Source organism: Melospiza melodia, chromosome 7, assembly GCF_035770615.1.
Source record: "Melospiza melodia melodia isolate bMelMel2 chromosome 7, bMelMel2.pri, whole genome shotgun sequence".
Classification (NCBI taxonomy): Eukaryota; Metazoa; Chordata; class Aves; order Passeriformes; family Passerellidae; genus Melospiza; species Melospiza melodia.
Genome location: NC_086200.1, coordinates 25,939,187 through 25,963,409, shown reverse-complemented (window position 1 = coordinate 25,963,409; position 24,223 = coordinate 25,939,187). Strand labels below are relative to the sequence as shown.

General features: G+C 46.1%; 3 protein-coding genes and 1 long non-coding RNA gene across 4 annotated transcripts in view; 2 read left to right on the top strand and 2 right to left on the bottom strand.

Annotated features, from left to right (window-relative positions):
- Positions 1 to 916: 916 nt before the first annotated feature.
- Positions 917 to 15,613, top strand: LOC134420602 (uncharacterized). The gene is made up of 2 exons (XR_010028398.1): positions 917 to 1,212; positions 14,073 to 15,613. It is a non-coding gene; the product is annotated as an uncharacterized LOC134420602 (long non-coding RNA).
- On the bottom strand, positions 10,369 to 13,540 carry LOC134420599 (kelch-like protein 24). Its single transcript, XM_063160768.1, has 3 exons — positions 12,292 to 13,540; positions 11,157 to 11,568; positions 10,369 to 10,934 (listed from the first exon to the last, which is right to left on the bottom strand). The coding sequence occupies exons 1-3, from the start codon at positions 13,211 to 13,213 to the stop codon at positions 10,622 to 10,624; spliced, it is 1,647 nt and encodes a 548-aa protein (XP_063016838.1). The 5' UTR covers positions 13,214 to 13,540; the 3' UTR covers positions 10,369 to 10,621.
- LSM7 (LSM7 homolog, U6 small nuclear RNA and mRNA degradation associated) lies at positions 15,061 to 20,389 on the bottom strand. Its single transcript, XM_063160774.1, has 4 exons — positions 20,306 to 20,389; positions 19,974 to 20,064; positions 18,685 to 18,756; positions 15,061 to 16,107 (listed from the first exon to the last, which is right to left on the bottom strand). The coding sequence occupies exons 1-4, from the start codon at positions 20,348 to 20,350 to the stop codon at positions 15,965 to 15,967; spliced, it is 351 nt and encodes a 116-aa protein (XP_063016844.1). The 5' UTR covers positions 20,351 to 20,389; the 3' UTR covers positions 15,061 to 15,964.
- A 104-nt stretch (positions 20,390 to 20,493) lies between these two features.
- SPPL2B (signal peptide peptidase like 2B) overlaps positions 20,494 to 24,223 on the top strand; it is a 31,124-nt gene continuing 27,394 nt past the window's right edge. The window contains exon 1 of the mRNA XM_063160766.1: positions 20,494 to 20,568. Within this exon, the coding sequence (XP_063016836.1) occupies positions 20,512 to 20,568 (57 nt within the window). The 5' untranslated portion in view covers positions 20,494 to 20,511. The remainder of the gene's footprint in view (positions 20,569 to 24,223) is intronic.

Below are 24,223 nucleotides of genomic sequence, written 5' to 3'. Positions count from 1 at the left end.
ATTATATATGATAGAATTTTTGGAAACAGATATGAACATAATAGGAAAGAGTCCCCAAGGGGCAGGGTGTCTGTGGGGAAGTTGTTTCACTCTGCTGGAGTTACCCCAAAAAATTGGTGAGCACATCTAGTGGAGAGAACGTGCACCCTGCTCAGCTTTGCAAAGGCATTCAGAAAGGTCCCTCACCAGCCTGGTGAGGAAACCCACCTGAGCTGACTGTGAGAGACCAACGCTGGTTGCTTGCAACTGTGTATTGGGGCAGGTGCCCACAAAAAAGGGGGAGGGAAAGGCAAAGAGCAAAATCAGCTGATAATGAAGGTTCTTTGTGATGGTGTTGCATGTTGTCTGCTGCAGTTCACATCACAGAGACTGACAGAACACAGGTGAGGCTAAGTGGAGCAGAGGAAGGTGGTGCAGGAGAAAGGGTGTCCTGGAGTGCTGGTCTGTGTGTGAGCACTCCAGAACTGCTCTGGGGAGCAGTGCCTCAGCTTTGTGCTCAGTACATGAGGATTCAAAACACAAACAGGATATGGGATGCCACTGGACAGGATGAAGGAACCAAAACTGGGCCTGCTGGGGCCTTGAAGATGCCAGAAGATTTTAATGGATGTAGACAATGGATGTAGACAATGGGTGGTCTCCCCTGGGACATCAATCCACACCCTCTGCTGGGTGTCAGAGCTGATTAGGAGATGAGGGCTTTGCAGAATGAGAAGGAAAGAAAGAGGGGGCAAGAGAGATGACTCTGCTGATAGTGTCACCAGGGAGGTGTCATCTGTGAAACAGAGTGAAATTGAAATCAGCCACCTCCTTGACACTCTTGTGTACTAGGACATCTTACCCCACCTCCAAGCTCACAGACACATCAGAACAAGTGATGATATTTCAACTGGTCTGACATTCTCATGGGATTGAGCAAGAGGTTGGGACAGTGAGTGATGAGCTGTTGAGTTGGGAATCCTGATTTAGCAGTGAGCTTTATGCCTTACTAATACCTGCTTGCTGCAGGCAGCCTCTGGTTTCTGTGCCCACTGTCTTGACCAGAATGGGAGTGTCAGAGGGGTTCTGGCACCATGAATACTGCCTGTCACCTGGAGCTATCTGGGAGGACTTGAAGGAGTCTGCAGACATACAGTACCCACAGCCTCAGCACCTCCTGCTCTGCATCCCTGGTGCCCCATTATTGATCTTTGTCTGATGCATCTTTGAAAGGTGAGTGCAGCACCTCTGGTTTTTCCTGTGCCTGATTGTCACCAGCGTTTTGCAGCGCTGCTCCAGAATAATCCTTGCCTGTCTCCTGACCACTACAAAGTGTACATGGGATTGTCCCCAAGAATAATGAATCTCTCTGCTTTTCATACCATATGGTATTTGTATGGTATGGCAGCTCTTTCCCCTGCCCTCCCTTTCTCCTGTACCTGTAGTTGTGAAAAGACAAGTCAATCTCTCAATCACACCTTAGCTGTGGGTGGGTCCCTCTGGAGACAGTCCAAGGCAGATAAGGCAGCTTGCAGCACAGATAAGGGATTTAGTGGGTATGTCAGAGCTGGAAGCCCCTAGCTGAGCCAGGGTTCAGCCTGATCCTAGAGGATGCTCCTGAAGGTGCTGTGTGAGCTCCCTAACCCCGAGCTCCTGCAGCTGCCGTGGGACCTCTTTGCTCACACCACTCTTTGCCCAGCTCTGCCTCACTTTCTCCTCCTGGCACCAGAGGACCCCGGTTCTGCCAGGGGTGATGATCCACTCCAGGGTCCCAGCTGCAGGCTTGTCACCCCAGGGAGCCTGGGGACTGGTTAGCATCTCCCCAGAACCTGGGTGTGGAAATGAGGCAGATCCACATTGCTCATCCCATGAGATGGATTCAGAGAGGGCTTTGAGCCCCTTTTTCAGGAACAAGGACTGACATGTGGGGAGGTGCAGATCAGCCCTCACGCTCAGAAAATTGGAAGCTGGTCAGTTAAAGCAGGGCTGTGTGCCCCTGTGGGCAGAACTGCCAGAGTGCTTCCCACCCGGCACAGCAGGACTCCAGGGGGAAAAGGGGAGGACATGAAGTATCAAAGCTGTGGTCAGCAAACCTGCCCTAAGCTGGGACAGAGGGTCTCTCACTGACCCATCTGCCCCAAGTGCTGGCTCCTGCCTGCAGTGCACAGCCATGTAAGAAGATGAGGCAGATGAGAGCTGTAGGAAGAGCCAGAGTGAATTCCAGGGTCATCAGGTCTTCCCTCAAAGAAGGGAAGGCATGTTGCACCTGCCTGGCTTCCTAGAAACAACATGATTTAGGACACAATGCCTCCCACTAGAGCTTTGCTGGGGTTTCCTGCAGGAACCAGCATATTCCCATGTGTTCTGTCCTTGGCTCCTGCTGTAGACAGTGGTCAGGTACCCTAGAAACAGAGCCCATGGGACGCTCAGACACTTGCAGACTGTTTTTGTGGCATCCTCTGGACTGCTCAGGAGTGCAGTAAGGAGGGCCAGCATATACTCCAACACAGAGGCATGCTCTGTGTCCTGTTGCCTCAGCAAACTTAACTATTGCTTATTTAGCCATCGTTACGGTTGTCTCCACTCCACCTTTGCTTTGGTGCCATTGTGCTTGTGAAGAAACAGCTTTGACCTGGCAGAGGTACCAAGCTCTGAGTGGTGCTGGAGCAGCACTGGGAGCCTTGGGCTGTGCTCTGAGCCAGGTGTGGGAGCACTCTGCTGGTGCTGGGGCTCTGAATCCAGCACAGAGCATGGCACTGGCTGACCCTGGCTGCAGTGTGGGCACACAGGTCCTGTGCTGCCAGAGCTCCTTCCTCTCACGGAGCCCTGACTCTGCCCTCGGGCAGGGCACTGGGGTGAGTGACAAGTGAAGGCCCAAAGTTCAGACCAATGCCACGCTGGAAAGCTCCTACATTCTGCTGGGCAGAACCCCAAAGAAGGTGAGTGTCTCCTGTGTCCCATTGTCCCAAAAGCCCAGGCAAGCAACACCTTCTCTCTGTCCCAGGCCAGGCCCGCCAGCCTCACAAGCCAGGCAGTTGCTGTTTGCCACCCTTCAGGGAACAGATGTACCAGCAGATATTGCAGCAGCTTCCAACACGTTCAGCAGCTGCAATCCAGCACCCCTGACCTGCCGTGTGTCAAACACTGCAGCTGCTGTCACAGCTGCTGGCTCTGGCAGGAAGGCAGCCACCACCCCTTTGGGTAGAGTCTATTAAGGCTGCTTATTTTTGGCAGAACTCCAAGTCCTTCAGAATCACAAAATCATTTAGGTTGGAAAAGCTCTCCAACTTGATCATGAAGTCCAGGCATTCTTCCAGCACTGCCAAGGCCACCAGCATGTTCCATGTACCACATCTACCCGTATTTTAAATGTCTTCAAGAATGGGGACTCCACCACAGTCCTGGGCAGCCTGTGCCAGGGCTTGAAGTTTTTCCAATCTTAACCTCTCCTGGAACAACTAGAGGCCATTTCATCTTGTTCTGCTCCTGCCAGGGAGTTGTAGAGAGCGAGAAGGTCTCCTCTGAGCCTCCTTTTCTCCAGGCTGAGCCCCCCCAGCTCCCTCAGCTGCTCCTTATCAGCCTTGTGCTCCAGACCCTTCCCCAGCTCTGTTCCCTTCTCTGGACATGCTCCAGCCCTTCAGTGACTTCTTGGGGTGAAGGGCCAAAAACTGAAGCCAGGACTTGGTGTGGGGCCTCACCAGTGCCTAACACAGAGGGACAGTCACTGCCCTGGTCCTGCAGCCACACTGGCTGGTACAGGCCAGGTGCCATTGGCCTTCTTGGCCACCTGGGCACACCTGGGCTCAAGTTCAGCCACTGTTGACCAGCACCCCCAGGTCCTTCTCCACCAGGCAGCTTTCCAGCCACTCTACCCCAAACCTGGATTGTCCCACGGGGTTCTTGTGACCCAAGGGCAGGGCCCGGCCCTTTGCCTTGTTGGCCTTGGCCCATTGATCCAGCCTGTCAAATTGCCTCTGCAGAGCATTCCTGCCCTCCAGCAAATCAACATCCCACCCAGCTTGGTGTCATCTGTGAAATGACTGAGGGTGTCCTTGATCCCCTTGTCCAGATCATTGATGAAAATATTAAATGTGACTGGCCCCAAAACTCAGCCCTGGGGGAAACCATTGGTCACCAGTCTCCAGCTGGATTTAGCTTCATCCACCACCAGTCTCTGGGCCTGGATCACGACTCACACTGATGCATTGATTTTAAAAAATAATTTACTGTAATAACGATGAAACTTTGTCAGATTAATTATAAAATGCTTATGAGCTCATCTTTACATTAATTTTAATCATAGTTTATAAACTCTTGTCATTGTTACGTTTGCCCAATTATCCCATCGTGAAAAAAATCCAAACAATATTTTAGGTAGCAGCAACTTTAATTGAATAGTTTAGAAAATATATATTGACAATATAATCTGATTAAGGGATAATTTGGTTCCAATAATAGCGCATAAGCAGAAGATAACTGCAGGGTACGGAGTGCAGGGCTCTGGACCCTTAACACCTCACCTACGAGCCTGCAAAGTGAAGATTCTCCCCTTATATGTCATGTGTCAATACCATCTCCTCGCATTTTCGATTCATCACATTTCTACCTCCGCCCTCATCACCACCTTTACCGTGCGTGCTCCACCACTCGGTTTGGTGGTCGCACAAGTCTTTGGGGGTCGTTTTTGATGAAGGCCTCTCCTCTTCCTCTATGTCCTTTAATTCACCTTTGGCTTACACATGCACACCAAACCAGTACAATGTAAGCCAAGACTAACATATTACTACATTTAAGAATCAAAGCAATAAATCTCTTATAGCTGGCATTTTCCTGGGACCTAACCAGATTTTCCCTTATTTCTGTTAATTTTTAGTAACTGCTATCTCTTGTTATTTTCTCCTGTCCTTGAACATCTGCAGGAAGGGGGATGGGGGGGTGGAACCCATCCTCTCCCTTTCTTGGCATTACAACTTTTAACTGTTTTATTATTTCCAAATATTAATTACTGTATCAATATTGATTACTGTTTCAATTTTGTCAGCACAAATCATATCTATTTATCACATCATGTTATTTGGAATTCATGAAGAAAATGAGAATGATAGAATTGATGCCTTTTAGCCTGTGACTGCCACTTCAACAGCTGAATGGTTCACATTATGGAGTGAACCATGTGTCTATTTCTTTATCTTTCCAAGTTAAAACTTCTTTTATCTTCAGCTTTTATCAATAGCTGATAATTATAAGCCAAAATTGTATCAGAGATGAAAAACAATGTATTTAGACTTTTATAGCCCGACATTACATCCCATTGTGTACAGGTGACAAAATTTAACCAGGGAGAGGCTGTGCTTACTTCTGAACCTGCATTTAGATATGTCTGAATTGGAGTTTTAAAATGGCCAAAACAATCTGGGAGTTCACAAATGCAAACAGAGTTGATACAATTTTTTCAAAGAAAGGTGTACTTTGGGCATAGGTAGACAGGCAGAAGCAGGCCTCACAGGGAATGACAGCCTGCAAAAGGCTCAGTCCTTCCTCCCTGCTCTCTTTTCCAGGAGGAGCAGATTGCACTGGCCAAGCAAAGTGACCTGCCTGTCAAAAAGTGGAGACCTGGTTCAGGCACTGGCGGGCCCAGGACCACCCCAGGTTGATGAAGAAGTTCTGTGAGGCCGGGTAGTTGGGTTAGATTTTGGTGATGGAAGCCTTCACATCATCAATACCCTCTGTCCTGTCCTTACCCCAAACCCACTGCCAGGGAGCTGCTGTGGCTGCGAGCAGAGCCTCTGTCCCATGAGGGCAGGTCCCCGTACTGCACACAGAGCCATCTGCAGCACTGCCAGCTTCCCATGTTTACCTTTGAAAAGTTAAATTTGCCTCAACAGAGTCTACTGGCCTTGATGGAGAACAAGTTTAAATCTCAAAATCCCTCAGAGGGATTTTGAGCACAAAAGCCCCTACATTTTAATGTATTAAACTTATTTTCAAAAGTGATTTTGATACAAAATTAAAATTTTAAGATCTTGTCAGCACGGATGGTTGGGCAGAAAATGAATCCATGAAGTACAGTTAGGAGGCAGTGCATGCCATGAAAGAGGGAGGTTAAAACTGAACAACTCAAGAAAGCACCAAAGTCTTGACAGCCTTCCTTTTCCTGAAGTTGTTTGCTCTCTTACATTAAATCTTCCTGCATATCTTAGTAATACATGGAGTCATGGTGGAGAGAGGAGTCACCAAGTGTCTTGATCAAGAGAATCAAGTTATCTCTGGTTCTCACCTTGAGGTTTAATGCTATATGTACATAAAGACCCCCATCAGGTATGAGATCTACTCCTCTTCCCCCTCTGAAAAAGAAATTATTCTGTGTTTGAATCATGTTATTATGTTTAAAAAATATATTCTCCACCTGAAAGCTTGTGCAGTGCTTCCTACTGCAGCATTTCTGAAGAAACTTATAAATCCCCCAGTGCCATCATAAATTCCTGTGCCATCACTCAGAAAAACTGGTTGCCTTCCACTGTCTGGGGTGTATAAGCATCTGATAGGTGATCTACAAACATTCACACAACAAAAGGAGCCAGGGAGAGGCATCTTGGTAGTCCTACTGCATCCTCCTTAGCACTGATGGGATGCCCAAGGAATCTGGGCAAAGCGTGGATCTCAGCAGAGCCTGGCTGGGCAGGGGATACCCTCAAGCCTTACAGCACATGCTCCCGTGTGCCAGCAGAGCTGAGATTCTGCAAATCTCTGTCCACACAAGCACAGGTTCCCCTGTGGGCATCCTGGGCACAGCCTGGGGAGCTATTTCAACTCTGGAGGAGGTCTTAATTCCTTGTTTTCTGTGTTAGTTGGAGATTTACATTTTATTTCACCTCATTCTTCTCTGGACTGGCTCTTCTGTGTGATGTAAGCATGTGAGCAGGGTCATGCTGTGAAGGGACATCTTTCAAGGGCTCTTTGTTCATTGCAAATGAGGCTGATGGTCCCCAGCCACTTTAAAGAGCCCATCCAAAGACAATGTGTGGTCATGACTGTGGGTGCAAAGCCAAAGAAGGACAAATTCAGGGGTGTGGAGCAGAATCATCCCTAATGCTGATTTAGAAGTTCCCTTTTCCCTGGGTGGAGCTGCCTAGGTGTCAGAGATGTCACTCTGCTGTTCTTGCCTTAGATCCTGGTGTAAGTGTCCCCACAGATACCTGCACCTCAGACAAGAGCAGAGCCTGTCCTGGCTGTGGCTGCTGCCCACTGCTCCAAAGACTCTCCCTATCACATCTTGTACATTCACTAATGATAAATGCATTTTGCCAACCAGTTTCTCCAAAGCTCAGAGCCAGACTGGATCTAGCATGGGCACACTGAGTCCTTGCAATACCTCTTCCCATGGTCTTCATGTGTCATTGAAAGGCATTGGGTTCTTACTGCTGCCTTCTCTATGCACAGAAGCCTTGGTTTTGGAACCACACCAAGTGCTGGTTGAAATTTCTACAACAGGTGAGCAGCAAATACATGGAATCACAAGATAATTCATATTGGAAGAGAGATAAAAAATATTCTTGTCCAACCTCCTGCCTGCAGAACTTAGCTGTGAGATCAGATCAGGTTACCTAAGGCTTTTCCCAGTTTAGTTTTTCCAGTTTACTTTTCAAAACCTTCAAGTATGGAGACAGCACCACCTTATGACAAAAAGCTTTATACTCATACCTCATTATATCCACCTGTCTTATTTCAACACCCCTCTTGGTCTCTCATCCTCACATTATGTTTGCATTATGCAAGCAGTTTGACACCTTCTTGATGAGCTCCTCACGTGTGCTCCCACATGACAGCCCATGGAGAGCTCTGCTCAGAGCAGGCACCTCTTCTCACTTTCTCTGCCACACAAGTCTGCTTGGAAGTGGCTGTCTGTGCCACAAAAGGTGGTCAGGACATCTGACACCTCAACACAGGGATAAGGATGAGGTTTCTGAGCCTCCCATTGCAGGGACAATGAGGCACTGGCTTTAATGACATGATCACACCTCTTATTTTAGCTGCCACGTTAGGCCCCGAGGGCAGTGAATGAATACAGGACTAGTCTTCTTAAATACAATATAAACTTTCTTTTCTTCAGAAAAGACAAGATGCCAGAAGTGACACTAAAGAGAGTGACAAGAGCAAGGAGAGGATCTGGCAAAGAACAAAGAATAGCACGGGGCTTGCTGCAAAACACCAGGATCCAGGCAGTGTTTGGAATGCGGGAAGGCTGAACAGGATTGGGAGAGAGGCTGGACAGGGCTTCACTGCAGTGTGCCTGAGGCCTAGGTGGTGAATTTCATCATGTCTATAAGCAGTTAAGTCACTTCAGGAGTTGTTTCCTATAATTCTTCTATTAGGATTATTCTTTTACTACTACTCCATAGTCATTAATCCAGGAATGGAAGGGTATACCAGCCAAAGACCCACTGTATAAAGAGAAGAGGGGGGTTGAACAAGCTGTTGAAGATATGGCTCCTATCTGTCATTATCTCAAAGCCTTCCCAAAAGGTTCATGAGATAATAAACTGAAACTGGGGAAGATTTAACCAATTTGCAGTTTCAAAAGACACTGGCATTCATTGCCAGCCACCCCATGAAAGGACTTGCATGTGAAAGGTACTGGTTTGAATGGCAAATAAGTTTTCACTTGGGAAGTATAAAATGGTCAGGCTCTGGGATAAACCATTTCTGCAGCTAAGGCCAGGTTAAATTATACAAGCTGTATTTTCTGTATGAACTATTCAAAATAGCTCTAATGTCTAAAAGATTTTGCTTACTGCATGTCTACTCAGGGAAAAGTCTCCTAAAATGGAAAGGATCTAAATTCTTCCAAAGGCACTTTTTTCCATCAGAAATTATACATTATCAATGAAACCTTTCTATATGGATGTAATAATTTTGTTGAGATGTCATTTTTAAAATTGAAAATAGGAGCATTACAACACTATCATTTTACCTGGATACTTTAGGAGTTGGATGATGCTTCTTCTTGTAATTTCTTGCATAAGTTCTAACTTTCAGAATTTATAGCATAACAATAAATTTTAAGTAAATGTAAAAAATTAATTACACCAAAAAAAGTCTGGTTTATGTACATTTTGCATGAAATCTTTTTACACTAGCAGACCATATGTCAGGAGGAAAATCTTTGAAGCTTGCTGGCAGCCTGACATCATGTAACTCAAACATTGAACCAGCTTTCACTTGAAGGACTCTGGAATTTGGGTCTGCAGGCTGCAATGCTGGAAGGCAGGCAGCCACCCTCTCTCTGTGGAGCATCAGCCTCGAGCAGGATGTCACCCTTTGGTGAGGTGAAAGGCCCTTCATGGGGATCCCTGGGTAAGGGTTTGCTCATGAATTAATCCTTCAAGTACGATGCTTTCTTTTAAAACCCCACATGAAACATGAGAATTTCATAATTCAAAAGACTTATACAGCCTCCAGGGCACAACTGGCCTCTGGGCCCAGAGAACAGGCCCAGCCTCGGCTGCTGCAGCCCCATCATGGGACCCCCAGCTCTGGGAGGGAGCAGGTGAGGAGAGGAAGCCAAAGCAGACCTAGAGGGCTCCGTGTCTGCAGGCCTGCTGCCCTGACAGAGCTGTCACAGTGGCAGGATTGCTTTTCACCAACACCTCTCAGTTTTTAAGGCCTCTCCCCTTCTCTGGAGATGATGATAACTCAGCTCAGGAGCTCTCTTGCTGCGTCACGTCAGAGGACAGACTGACAGTACAGATGACAGCAGTGCTTGCAGTGCAGCCTCCCAGCTCGATCTGTTGCACCCATGGGGCAGTCACTCTCTCCCTCTCCACACTTGGGAGGCCCGAGCACCCTTGAAGATCAATCCCTACCACCCACAGGCCATAGTTCTGCCCAGGAAATTCTCTTCCTCATACACAGTCTTTAATTACAGCCATGTGCAGGACCCTGCTCCTTGCAACTTCATTTTAGTGCTTTGGGATGGGCATTTTTATTCCGAGTCTCTGCAGCTGTGAACCCAAAGACAACTAAGGAAACTGAAGCCAGATTCTTAAGACTCAATGTGCAAAAGTTTGTCATCACATACCTGAATCCATAAATCCAGAACAGTCTCCCAACTTATGTGGTGCTTTTCAGCCTTGACCAAAGATAATTTTAGCCATAATTAACCTGGGAAACTTGCTTATTTCAGGCTAAAATGGTACTGGATATTAAGTATGGCTTGACAGCAATTGCTGTTTGGGTTTTTGGCTCCGTTTTTGGCTCTTTTTACAGCACTATGGGCTTATAACCCTGCTGAAGATTTCCTTGACACCCATTTGATTATTTAAATCCTATGATATTTTCTAACAATGAGGCAGTGATTTTCCAGCTGTTCAAAGAACAGAGACACAGAGGTTAAAGGTCAGAACAGCCCTTTACTAAGCATCAACCCTAAGGAGTTTATATGCCATAACAATAGCAATCACCATTTTCAATAATGACCTGCAGCCTTTGTGTAGACAAAGTTTGCACTGGCTTTGGCTTCAAGTTCATTTGTCAAGTAGAAAAGAAAAGGTAAAATTACAAAGGAATAAAATTGTTTAAATGTCACAGGCCAAAGCTGATGCAATCTAACTCCCTTCAGCTGTAAAGTACACATCTTCCACTCTTATGCCCATGTATCAAATCTTCGCACAGAGACACAGCCATGAATAGGAACAGGGCAAGGGAGTTTGTTATCTATGACCTGGCACACATCAGTGTAGGGATCAAAGAGGACTACAATGGGGAGGGTGCTGTTTCCCTTCCTCTGCCCAAGAAGATAAATTTGTCCATTCACGGTGCTGCATCCCATGAAGAACTTCTGGGTCAAGCATTCCTCATTCACCTGGGTCCATTCATCTGTCTCCACATCAAACCGAAAAGCTTCCCCTCCTATAGTGTACAGAGCCCCATTCAGGGATGTGATGCAGAGGTCATACCTGAGAGAGAAGAAACCCTTGATCAGAATCAACAGAAAGATTTGACCCCTGAAATATTCAGGGTAACCTTGGTCCTCAGATCAGAAGTCCTATTTAAACAGAGAATCACAGAAGTGTTGCAGGGACAGAACTTACGGATTTCTACACTATAACCTCTTCCTGGAGCCGGATCAACACTAGAATCCTTCATCTTCTGCCAGGTCCCAGAATATTATTTCTTACCTTGGAAGAGGGGAGAACGAGATGACATCCCAGCTGTCTGTCTCTGTGTTCAGCCTTTGCACTCCATCATACACGTGTCCATTCTCATCCAGGCCACAGACCACATAGATCCTGGTTCCCACACTGGTGGCATCACCTCTCTCCACAGGCTGAGCCATAGGACTCATGCTTTCCCACTCTGACTCCATCAGAGCCATGCGCTCCACTGCTGGGATGATCCCTTCATCCGTGCTCCCTCCGAGCACGTACAAGTGGAGCCCTACTCCTACTGCACAGTGGCTGTTGCGGGACTTCTTCATGGCTGGCCCTTCCAGCCAGCAATTGTCCAAGCAGTTGTAGATGAGCACCCAATCCACACTGTACCACACAAATTCATCCCGGAAATATCCTCCTGTCACAAAAAGGAAGCTCCCTGGAAGCACAGCAAAGAAAATACTAGTCATGTAAAAGCTAAAGTCATGTAAAGGCTCCTGATACCTGGGGTTCTCATTTCACTCTGGGCTGTATTGATAAGGTGCAAGATGAGAGAAAATCACTGCTCTATCAGTTTGCAGTATTTAATTCATTGGGCCTATGGAATGCAGCCTGTCTTTCCAAGCCTGCTCCCATTTTTGAACAGAATCATGGAAACACTGGTTGGAAAGAACCTCGGCGATCTTACTTCTAAACTCCTACCAGAAATGGAACTATTACCAACACTAATACAGGAAGCCATAGTATTGAGCTGGCTTGAAAGTCTCCAAGCATGAAGATTTCCCAACATCTGTAGGTAAGTTTAATGTAATGGCAACTATAAATCAGAAGTCACCTGTCGTATGTCTAAATCACTATAAAAGAGAAGGCCAAAAAATACACTTGGCTTTAAAGCCAAGTCCTTAGACTAATTCCAGATAAAGTCAAGGTAAGGAGCTTGGGAGACTGCATAGTTTCTGCTATAGGAGAATAGTGTTGTCCAGCACTCTCCCAGGACCAAGGAAGAAAAAAGCATTCTTTGAACAAACATGAACACCAATATGAATGAGGTTTTAGCAATGCTGAGCACAACAGTTTTACAGCAACAGTTGGACTCCCTGCGTTTGGGACTCAGGCTCAACTTCTGTTTGCATCTGCTCAGTCTCCCTCGTCTGTAAGTTACCTACTGCTGCCACTGCATACTGGGTGAGGTTCTTGCGCTGCAGGGGAGAACAAGCCTGCCAGGTCCCTGTTTTAGGTTGAAAGAGAAATAATTCTTGCTGTTCCTTGTCATGCTTTCCTCCCAGGACATATAAGGTGTCATAGCTCCGGCCAGCATAAGGACACAGTTTCGGATTTTGCCAGCTGGGTGGGGGACAGCTGTCTAACTTCTTTATTAGTCTGGAAAAGATATCTGTCTCTCCAGCACGCTTGCTGCGTTTCACCAAGATATCGAGGAAGGACAAACTCAGAAAGGTGACCCTGACTTCGCCCACCAAATCCAGAAATTCTTCCTCTCTTGTTGCTGGGTCCTCCATTATCCAAATCATAATACTATCAAAAACCACATCCTCTCTTGAAATGAAGAGGTCATCACTCTTCAGGAGCTGCACCAGCATTTCCTTGGGTAATGCCTTAAATTCTTCCTGGCATATCACATCCCCCCAGTGAGTGAGAGCCACATTCATAGCAGACACATATAACTCTGTAAAGGCAAATTGCTGTGAGTAGGTCATCAAGCCCAGGCAGTTTGAAACATGCAGTTCTCTCTCCAGAAATTTCTCACACAACAGTTTCACCCTGTCAAACTGAAAAAAATCAGCTGTTTCCAGTAAGCTGGTCACATTTTCTTGACCTATGAGCACTTGGGCCGTGCGAGTGAACTCAAGTAGTGCCTGAAATGGCACTGCATCGATCCCTTTGATCACTATGTGCTGTTCAGAGCTCTCTCTTGCTCCTCCAAAAAACATGGCTTCAAAATATCGACTGTGTACTGAAAGCACCCTACGGCTGACCTGGAAGAGTCTCTCTCCAACCTCAAGAATTGTGTCTGCAATCATTTCTGTCTGAGGTCCCAGCTCCTGTGGCTCTTGTGCAGGCTCCATGCTTGTATACTGCCAGGCAGTTAATTTTAACTCAGTCTTATGCAGCCCTTTCCATCTCTGGAAACACTATCCCCCTAGCTAGGATAAGTATGAGATAAACCAATCTTGTCCTAAAAATAGCATGTTTTCTACTCTCCTGCTTTGTTCTTCTGTCTTTTCTGCTGCTTTCTGAACAGCATTAGCAGAACAGCTGTATAACCTAAAAATTACAGATTTGACTGGCATCTACTTTTACCAGGTAAGGCCACAGCAAATAAGGGGAGCTGTTAGCCAAGCAAAGAGCCTGGGCTAAAAAGAAAACAACTGGGGAAACAACCAAAAGATTCCTAAGCAGTGAGTAAATATAAAGTTGTAAAAAACATTGAACCCATTTGGAAAAAAACAACCATTATCTCATCTTTCATTAGTTCAAGTTTAACCAATGTGATTACATTTTTTATTAGATATCTAACTTTATACTTTAGTAAGAGAAGGAGTGAGCCCTCATTCAAACCCAGATGGCTTCACATGTTCAGTCATCCTCAATCTAAAAGCACTAAATAAACACAGATGTAGGACAAGCAACAGCTAATGCCACAGTGAATTTTTCCAAAGCTATTGCATGAAGAGACTTGGATAGGGACCTTGAAGGAGAGTCCCTTACCCAAAGAGCCCATACCAGCAAGACTCACTCCCAGCTCTTGGCAGAGCTCAGCAAACAGAAGCCTTGACAGTGTCTCACCATGCCATCATAAAAACTTTATTCCTTATTTCTAGTCTGGATCACCCTTCTTTTAGCTTAAACCATTACCGCTTGTCCTATCACAACAGGCCCTGCTAAAATGTCTGTCCCCTATTATTTTCAAATTCTTCTTTTCAGGTACTTGACTCCAAAGTATAACCTCAGAGTCTGTGCTACAGAACAAGAGAGCCATGCAGCTCACAAGAAAGACCAAGCACCCAAGCACCTGAGCAGGAAATGTTGGGAATATGCCCCTCTCCAGAGTTTACACACTTGACCCCAGCTTCAGGCAGATCGCCCAACACTGAGAGCCCAGAATCCAGCCCAGAGAGCCCCAGCAGGTCTGTTTCTGATGCTATACTTAGAGAGCAAAAATAGTGCAGCACATTATTGGCATCAACACCAGCAATCTTTCTCCCACCTAAAAGGACAGTTCAAGACTCTGCTCAGGCTGATGGCAAGCAAATTCTACTCCTCACACTCTAAATAAGGATCATCTTTTGAACTGTGCAGTTTCACAAGCAAGTTTTGTAGCATTAGAAAACTAGGTTGTGAGGAGCACAACTTCATAGACAGCTCTGTGAGTCCCCAGATTAAAATCCAGATGCACCCAAGTTCACACAGGCAACATCACACACAACACCTGGTCCCTAGTTTCAAAGCCTCCTGGAAGTCAGATTCACTAAAATGAAATCTACTCTAAGTTCCCACCCATTTTGGAGCTGATCCAGGAAATGTTATGCACAGGAGAAAAGTGCTGTGGCCAAAATAACCAATACAACCTGTACTTGCCATGTGTTCTTGACACCCTTCAGGAACAAAACTGCTGCTGCCAGCAAAACAATTCACTCTGCCACAGCCTCCTCATAAAGGGTCCTCTATAAAGGCAAGAGCAGGTGGCAGAAGCAGGTTACAGGCTCCAGGCACATGCCTCAACCAGGTAGTCTTTAAAATGCTTCAGAAGAGGGACAAGATGCTCTCAGGCCTTTTCCATCAATTCCCTGTTTGAAGTACGGCTTCTGCTCTGGTCCCTCCTGATCCTGCAGTGTTTATGCACCTCCTGAACTAATTTTAGATTTATGTCAGCTGTAGTGCACTTTTACAGATTAAAAAACAGACATTTAGAAACAGATCAATTTGTCTTTATTCACTCAGAACTCCTCATATCTTGCATTTTCTGCAGTATAAAAGAAATAAAAATGTTTACTTACAAATCAAGTTATAACACGCAAAACCACAAGTGGATAGCTACAATATAAAAATATGCAGTACTTCCAGATACTGCCTACAATTGAACAAATGTTAGGATATTAAATATTCTCCCCCTAAAATTCCAAGTAACAAATAGCTACCTCCATAAGGTTTAGGTCACTCAACCAAGCATTATCCCACAAGTTAGACCAGTCCTCTGTAGAAATATGTGAGCCTGCTGATACACAGATCACAGCCCACCAGTTCTGGAACAAGTGCTGAAAAAGACCTTCTTGGCTACATCCCTTGTAAAGGTGATGACACTACACAAGGAAGTAATTTTCCTGCACAAGAGACTGAACTCAACAGCAGAAGACAACAACATAATGCTTCCCCAGTTGAGTACTGATATCTAAGAGGAAGAAAAAGATGTTCTACTGTTTTTAGGCTTTTAATTTGGAATAAAGGCATTTTAATGTGTTTAAAAATTGAAAGAATATAACCAATATTCAGGGCATTCATAACTAATTTTATGGGGTTGTTTCAAAACTCACAAGATCAAGAAGGTCTCAGACAATTCACGACAATATTTTCTCTTCTGTCAGCTCTAAACAACATAGTTACACGCTTATTTGGGGGCAGGAGGAAAACAAGAACATGCTTCTTACATTCCCCATCCTCTCATCATTTATGAAAGCCACAAAAATAAAAATGTACTTCTTTCACACTAACAAATACACATTCAAACTTCCCCCCCAAAACAGGAAGCTTCTCACACACTGATAGTTTTCTCCAATGACTTGCACCCCGAAGTTTTCAGAGACAATTCAAAGAAAGCATTAGCCATCCTGCTGCTGAATGAAAGGGTTTGGAATCGCTTCCATTCCATCCTGTGGACAAATCAGAACCACGGAAGTCCCTCTGCAAACCACAAGTCCCAGCTGACGTGTGTCTTCTGTTAATTTAAATTGATCATCCGGATCTAAAAATCAGAGATCCATGGTTAGAACAGGAAAATAAGAAAAGGAAACCAAATTCCATCAGCTTTAAAAGGCACATACATGCATGTTCTTTCCTGGCATAGCTGCTTTGTTTTACTGAACACATGGACCATACAGGTGATGCAGCAGTGACATTTGATGTTTTCAAGACCTTACCTACAGTAAGCAATAACAAAACTTGCTTTGTATGCAACAAAAAGCAGAACACAGTTATTAAAGAATTCATAAGCCTCTAAGTAAGTGATTAAAAAAAGCTCTTGATCCCATTTCAAATGTCATTATAGACAAACACTTGGGGATTAACACAGATCAGAAAAAGACCCTGACTTCTCAATGCACTAGGGAAGAGAGCACCAGTCCATTCTCAGACCAGGCCAAATAGGGCTGGATTAGGACAAACAAAACCAATATTCCATATGTATTCCATATAGAGATATCTCTATATTCAATAGAAATGAACAACACATTTCAAAACTCTCCTTTAAAGATGAAATTCAAAGCTTCTGTGCTCCCCTTTAAACAGGTTGGAGAGTACTCTTCAAAAACACTGTCCTATCAAATGATAGCTTTTGTATCAGAGAGAAAGAGACACTGCTTTATTCAAGCTTCAGAGGAAAAGGGCAGCCAGTGAGATAACTATACAGGAGCTCAAGCAAGGACTACCAGGGATGTTCTATCACAGGGAATGTGCTTAATCTAACTTTTGCTGCAGAATCACCTTTAAAGGTCATCTAGTACAGCCCCCCTGCAACAAGCAGGCGCATCTTTAACTAGACCCAGTTGCTCAGAGTCCCATCTTTGAATGCTCCCAAAGGATGGGGCACCTACCACCTCTCCGAGCAGCTTGTCCCAGTATTTTTACCATACTCATTAAAAAAAAAAAAACCTGTCTTCCTTAGATCTATATCTTCTGTTATATCTACATTGGCCCTCCTTAAGTTTAAACCCATTACGTCTTGCTCTGCCACAACAGGGCCTGCTGAAGCATTCACCCCCTGGCATTTCCCTTTATGTCCCTTTAAAACTGAAAGGGCACAATACTAACTTCTCAAAGATCTCTCTTGTCCAGGTGAGCAGGCTCAGCTGTGCCAGGCTGGCTCAGAGCAGAGGGGCTCCAGCCCTGGCAGCATCTCCGTGGCTCCTCTGGCCTGGCTGCAGCAGCCCCACGTCCTCCTGCTGCTGTTGCCCAGGGCTGGGGCAGCTCTGCAGGTGGGGTCTGAGCTGAGCCCAGGGGCAGAGGGGCAGAATCCCCTCCCTGCTAGGGATGCAGCCCAGGATACAGCTGGCTTTGTGAGCTGCAAGCAGATATTGTCCAGCCTCTCATCCACCAGCAAGTCCAAGTCCCTCTCAGCAGGGCTGCTCTCAATATTCATCCCCCAGCCTGGGTCTTGCTGAACCTCATGAGGTTCCTTTGGGCCCTCTTCAAAAACTTGTCCAGGTCCCTCTGGATGCCGCCATCCTTCAGGTGTGTGACCTGCAGACTGAGGGTGAACGTGATCCCACTGCCTACATCTCTGATGGACACTAGACAGTACTGGTCCCCAGAGATCTCTGAGGGACACCCCCTGTCCCTGATGTTCACGAGGACATGAAGCCATTGACTACTACCCTCTGCATATGACCATCCAACCAATTCCACATTCGCCAAACAGTCCACCCATCAAATCCATTTCTCTTCAACTTAGGGAGAAGGATGTTGTGGGGTGTGGCAGCTGCTCTCAGGCCACAGAGAGCAACAGACAACTTTCCCAGGCCCTTCTGGGAAGAGGCTGTGAGAAGCTCAGAGAAAAGAATGAGAAATAGTTCTTATCTTGGCCTGCTGCACCTGTTATTGTGAACATGTGGAATGTGTTATGGAGATTTGTTTACCAAAGGGTGATTTCTTAATTAGCCAATGGTGATAGTGTTTGGATTGGAGGACCAATTCAGTCCAGGTGTATCGTAATGCAATTGCTATTAAAGCAATGGGTTTCTTAATAATGATATATATAAATACATATATATAAAATAAAAATATTGATCAGCCTTCTGTGAACCATGGAGGCAATGCTAATTATTACCCAGCTGGGGGCCTGCTGCTGTGACAGTGTCAAAGGCCACTGGGTTGTTCAGACAGGATTTTCCCTTGGTAAAGCCATGGTGGAGGTCTAAAATCACATCCCTGTCCTCCATATGTCTTAGCAGAGCTCCAAGGAGGATCCTTTCCATGACCACACCAGGCACCAGTCAGGCTGACAGCACAGTAGTTCCCAGGCTCCTTTCTTCCCTTTTGAAAAATGGTTTCAATGTTTCCCTCTTTCCCATTATCTGACTGCCATCACTTTTTAAATGTTTTAGGGTAGCCTGGGAAGTGTAAGCCAATTCCCTCAGGAACATGCTATCAGGTCCCATAGACCCGTCACCTTATGTCTTTCTTTACAAGACAGTTATCCCAAGCATGTTGCAGTTTGGGTGATGTTAATCTGCAGCTTCTCCTTATTCACTTACAGAGCTGTAAGATTTCTGTCAAGAAAATCACCCAGGGAAGGGAAGCTTTCCAAAGATTGCACTTTACTTACCTCGCATGTACTCAATGGTACCATCCAGCACAAGGTTCAGAAGAGGGTCAAATCCTTTCAAGACACCACTTGCTATTGAAGACCACACAGAAAACAATGATTAGGACCAAAATAAGGCATACAGCAACATAAGACTTCATGAAAGGTAGATTCAGTTCTCCAGGCCTGTTCCCTCCTTCAGGCAAGTCCAAACAAATGAGGCCAGAGATATTAAACAGTGTCTTCTTTATCAATGGCAAGTACACAAAAACTGGTCTGCATTGCACCAATTAAAACTTACAGACTTCTCAATTAATTCTTCCAAATGTTCTTCAAGACACTAACATTTTTGCTTTCAGACAACTTCAAGGGCACTTTAAGAATACTGTATAACAAATCAGTACAAGTCACACAAAGAAAAAAAAGACGACAACTCCAACACAAAATAAATATCCTTAATGAAAGGTTATGGTTAAAAATGAAGCAAGACCATATTTTAAGTTCTTTCCTCAGAAACCTCATCTTCCAGGTGCCCTCCTGGCACATCATGCCTTTAGCATAAGCACTGCCTCACGGGAAGGCACTGCAGATAGACCAGCACTTTGCCCTAATGGAGAACGTGATTCCACAAGACTGGGCACTTAATATATCACAGAATTACACAGAGGGACTTCGCAGTTCGACAAATACACTTCTCAGTGAGGAGTTCAAGTAACCTCCAAACCCTTATGAGCACCAGGCTGCAGTGGAGTTTGAAACTGCAGCACATGGTAAATAAACTCAGACAAACAAGTGCCTGCGGGTGGCACCAAGCGCACTGGGATGGACCTGCCCAGCTGGGAAGGGACGGGCATGCAAAGGCACCGTGGCATGTATTGAACCGCTCCGGGCAAGCTTACCATGTCAAGAGATGAAAGGCACGACAGTTGCATTAATTGTTACATCCATAAATGTTTCTTTGTCCCTTTAAGTGCATCCTTGCAATGCCAAAAGAAAGAAAGGGAAAAAAAAAAAAAAACAAACAAACAAAAAAGAAAAAAAGCCCCAGCCAAAATAAGGCTGTTCAAAACAGCTAATAAGAGATGCATAGATGAGCCATTAAAGTGCACCCAGGAGATCAATGGAACACTTAAAGGAGAGAACCTTCGCACCATTAAGTGCAACCACCAATAAGTCAAAGCACCCGCTACTCCTCCGCTTCCCTTGAGGGGAAAGCAGCGTGAGCAGGAGGGCAGAGCCGACAGGCATCGGCTGAGGGAAAACGCCGAGAGGCCAAAGAGCTCCGTGCTGCAGCCACGCGCCGGGCTCACCTTCCCGCCCGCCCTGGAACTTCACCCGGATGGTCTTGTCGATGTACTTGGAGAGGTCCAAGATGCTCTCCTTCTTCTTCTTCTCCTTATCCTACGGCAGAGCACAGGCGGCTCAGTTAAAGCGCGCCATCGGCGGAGATACAGACCCGGAACGCCGCTGCAGGATGCCGCGGTGGCGGGACGGGGGCGCAGGTGCACCACCGGCACCACCGGCACCACCGGCACCACCGGCACCACCGGCACCACCGGCACCACCGGCACCACCGGCACCACCGGCACCACCGGCACCACCGGCACCACCGGCACCGAACCCACACTACCCCGTTCCTCACCGCCATCTTCCCCGCACCGCCGCCACCGCCGCCGCCACTCGCCATTTCATTCGGCACCGCCAGAAGTGACGTCGTGCCCCGGCGGAGCCGGTTGGCGGCTCGGGGCGCTGAGGCGGGACGTCCGGGGCGGGCTCTCGGTGCCCGGTGCGGAAGGGTCCGGCCCGGCCCAGGTCGGAACAAAGCGGTGGCGGCGCGGCAGGCCCGGCATGGCGGCGCGGCCGGCCCCGCTCCGCCTCTGGCTGTTCCTGCATCTGCTGCCGCAGGTCAGTGGCCGTGCCGGGCCGTGCGCTGCCCGAGCTACGCGCCCAGCCCGGCTGAGGGCGGGGAGCGGCCCCGGGCGCAGCCGGGCCCCGGCGGGCTGTGCGGCGCGTCCGAGCCCGGAGCCGCCTCCCGTGGGCGCTCGGAGGTGCTGCAGCCGCCCCGCAGCGGGCCGGGGCCGAGCCGTGGCCGCAGGAAGGCAGCGGAGCGCATGGGGCTGCCGGCCCTGCCCTCCGCGATCTGGCAGTATTGATACATCTGTGGGTCTGGGGTTGTTTGAGGCCTTTTTGTGCTTCCTTTAGTAACTAGCGTTTTGCTCGTAGTTCCTAAAACTTCGGGCACCCGTGGGCCCAGCCCAGCATCCTCGCCAGGCAGCCCCAGGGAGGGAAGCGCAGCCGAGCCCCCGGGCCAGATCCCCGCAGTGACGGCTCTGGCTTTATCCTCACTGACAAACTCCCTGAGAGGAAGCGTTCAGCAGAAAAGAAGGGATTTCTGCTGACCCTGACTCTGTTGTCTGCCTCGGGTCTTGTATTGATTGTCATTACTAAAATATTAATTATTTTGTGGGATACGTTCTAAGGGTGTGACAAACTAGGCATGTAATCCTCATACAGGAGAGAGTGGATTTCTAGCAATTGCATTGCATGGTATATAGCTTTTGCCTTTTAAGTTTGGTGTTTTGTGTTCTGAAAATTTTGAAACGTCATTTAATGTGTCATTTAAGCTTCTTGACTGTTTGTTAGGTAATTTGGAGTGTATTATGGCTTCTTGAATATTATTGGTGTAACATTGTAACATGGAACTCTAATTTTTCCTGCTTCTGCCTCTGTCTCCTTACTGTTTCCTTGCCAATAACCTTTAGTTACAGAGTAGTCTGGTTGTCAGCTATCTTCTTTATTTCTGTATCATTCCCTTTTTGCATCCATTATCCTTACCTTCATTATGTGTTCATTATGCTCTTGCATGCCCCATGCATTTTGTCATCTCCACTGATGCTTTGCAGGGACTGGTAGTGCCAGTGTAGTCCCAACAAATTAATAAGATTTAATTAACGAATTAACAAGAATGAGTCAAACACTGGCACGGAGTCAGTTTGACCCATCAGTTTGGGGAAGGTGAGCATATGGCAGTGCAGAAGGACAGTGGGTGGATAGTCCACCAGTGGGTACTTGGAGGTCTTACGTTCAGCTCCATGCATTGCAGCACATTCCTGTCTGTAAACATTTGGTATATTTGTGCAGTGGAAGTGTTAATGTATTTGAATAAGCTTGGGCAGATTGGCCAGGGTACTGAAGCAGTCCTGCTGCTGCAGTGAAAAGTGGATGTACTGTGTGCTGCCAATATGTTTCTGTTAGCCAAGCTGGTGTTTTAAAAATTTGCTTGAATACCTTGTATTGTGCATAACTTCTGCATCTCTTGTGCTTGGACTTGGTGGGGTGGCTTGAGTAGCACATCCTCCTTAGTGTGAGGCAGAGAAGAGTGCTCTGCTGCACTTGTCCTGGTTTGGTACCCCTGTGACTGATGGCTGCAGTCATTCCAGGGGACAGAGCTGACAGCTGTTGTCAGGAGCTGCTGTGTGGGTTTTCTTTGTGCCAGCTGTACTCATTCTCAGTGCTTTACTCTTGCCTTAGTGAGCATATACCTTTGTCTCCCTCTTTGAAACAGGATAATAGAAATGTTTTGGTTTTTTTTGTTTTCCCTGGGGCAAGAGGAGGTAGTGTCCACATTTGCTTCTATCTTCTGATTTAGGGAGAAGGATCAGCCTGGCTACTGAAGTATGGCTCTTCCAAATCTGGGTCCTTATCTGGGAACACTTTAAGAGTGGTGTGATCTTATAGATCCAAGTACAATCTGCACTTAGATCTTGCTTTGGTATTTGAGTTCTCACATTTCATTTAAATTCCCGTTCTTCCCAGGTATTGTTACCCCTCAGTTTCCTGTAACAACAGCAGATATGTGAGCCTTTGACTAGTGACGAACATAGCAACATGATCTGCAGCAAGTGTGTTGGATCTAGCTGGCCTTCACTATAGCAGCTTTCAGCAGAATATGTTGAATTGAGGTGATTGGTTTGTATTTTAAATTAGGGCACTCTGATATGGGTCCAAAGAATTGGAAAGTCTGTCTGAAATTCTGCATTATGGTGGTGGCTGACAATTTAAGTCTCCTGGAATCATTGCATTATGAATACATAGCTCTCTGCTCTGTGTTTGTTGAAGGAGTGTCTTATTTGTGGCAGCTTTGCTGCCTGCTGTTGCTGGTCTCCAGATGGATCAGTGCAGTTCATGGGAAAGAATGACTCCAGCTCCTGGGAACTCAGACATGGTACCTACTCTAAGAGGAGGATAGCTCATTCGTTCCTTCTTCAAGGAACACAGCTCCCAGTGTCTGTGAAATCTCTCTTGAGATATGAGTGGCTAGGTCAGTTAATAGAGCTGCTGAAAGCAGGAAAGGTGTATGGGACATGAGTGAGTGTGGGGCCAGAGGCAGGGAGGAACAAACAAGACAGACATTGGGTTGGCTCAGTCACACACACTGAAGTTTCTTGAAATACTGGTGAACTGAATTCTTCCTCTCTGCCTTCTTCTATAATTTAACTTGCAAGTCCAGTGCTTGCCTCTGAGCTACATTAATTCACCTAAAAAAACTTGCACAGCAGATAAACTGGGGAGCATTCTTCTCTTTTATGCATTGGTCTGTGGAAGGTCCTGATGAGATTTAGAGTTAACAAGTATGCCCTTCTATTACCGTGAACATTAGATTAGCTCTTCTGTTAAATTCTGCCCTCAGATTTTACATTTCTGTTGTGTGAAAACCCTTTCCAGTTTTGCAGCTTTATAGAAAACACTTTCTTTTGTGTTAATTATACACTATTGTGTGCTTTGTAAGCCACAGGATCAATAAGATGCAAGTATTATAATATACCTTATTGTCACAGCAGCTGTTGTTTTCTGTGTTGGAAAAAGGCTGGACTTGATATCCAAACACTTTGAAAAGACCCTTTGGTGTTGTAGGCACATTATATAGGATTGCACAGGAGATGATATTTTCTCCTGGGTTAATTTAGGATATGAAGTGGTCTCTAGGAGTAAGGAATCATCATAAATATCTATGCCAGTGCATCAGCAGCACTGCTTGAACTTTTGTTGTCTCATACCTACTGACATGAATAAAAACAAACCTGGATGCATGAAAGTGGATAAGAACAAACTTCAGAACCATGCTTTGCTTCTAAGTGATAATAGCTTTGTAAAAATGTCTGTTAATCCACATTATCCACAGATTATGTTCTCTACTGAGTTTCTAAAACTCTTGTGTTCCCTCTTCTGCTTTTAGCCCCGCTCTTATTGCATTTAATTCCTCTCACACTTGACTTTCATTTGGCCTTTGGAACACAAATCCACATAGCTTCTAAAATGTTTTGAGCATTTCACATTAGGAACCTTTTACTCCCTTAATATTTCTTTGAAGAACATCCATTAAATGGCTCAGAAAGCAAAATTGTGTATAACTGCCTCGCGGGTGCCTTTTAGGAATTATTCCTGAGTTCCAGTAATGCTTATCTCCACAGAAATGTAGCAACACACCCTATACTTAGTCTCATTCTAAAGGTGTGTGCCATATATTTCATAGATGTGAAACTTTTAACTGTACAGCCTG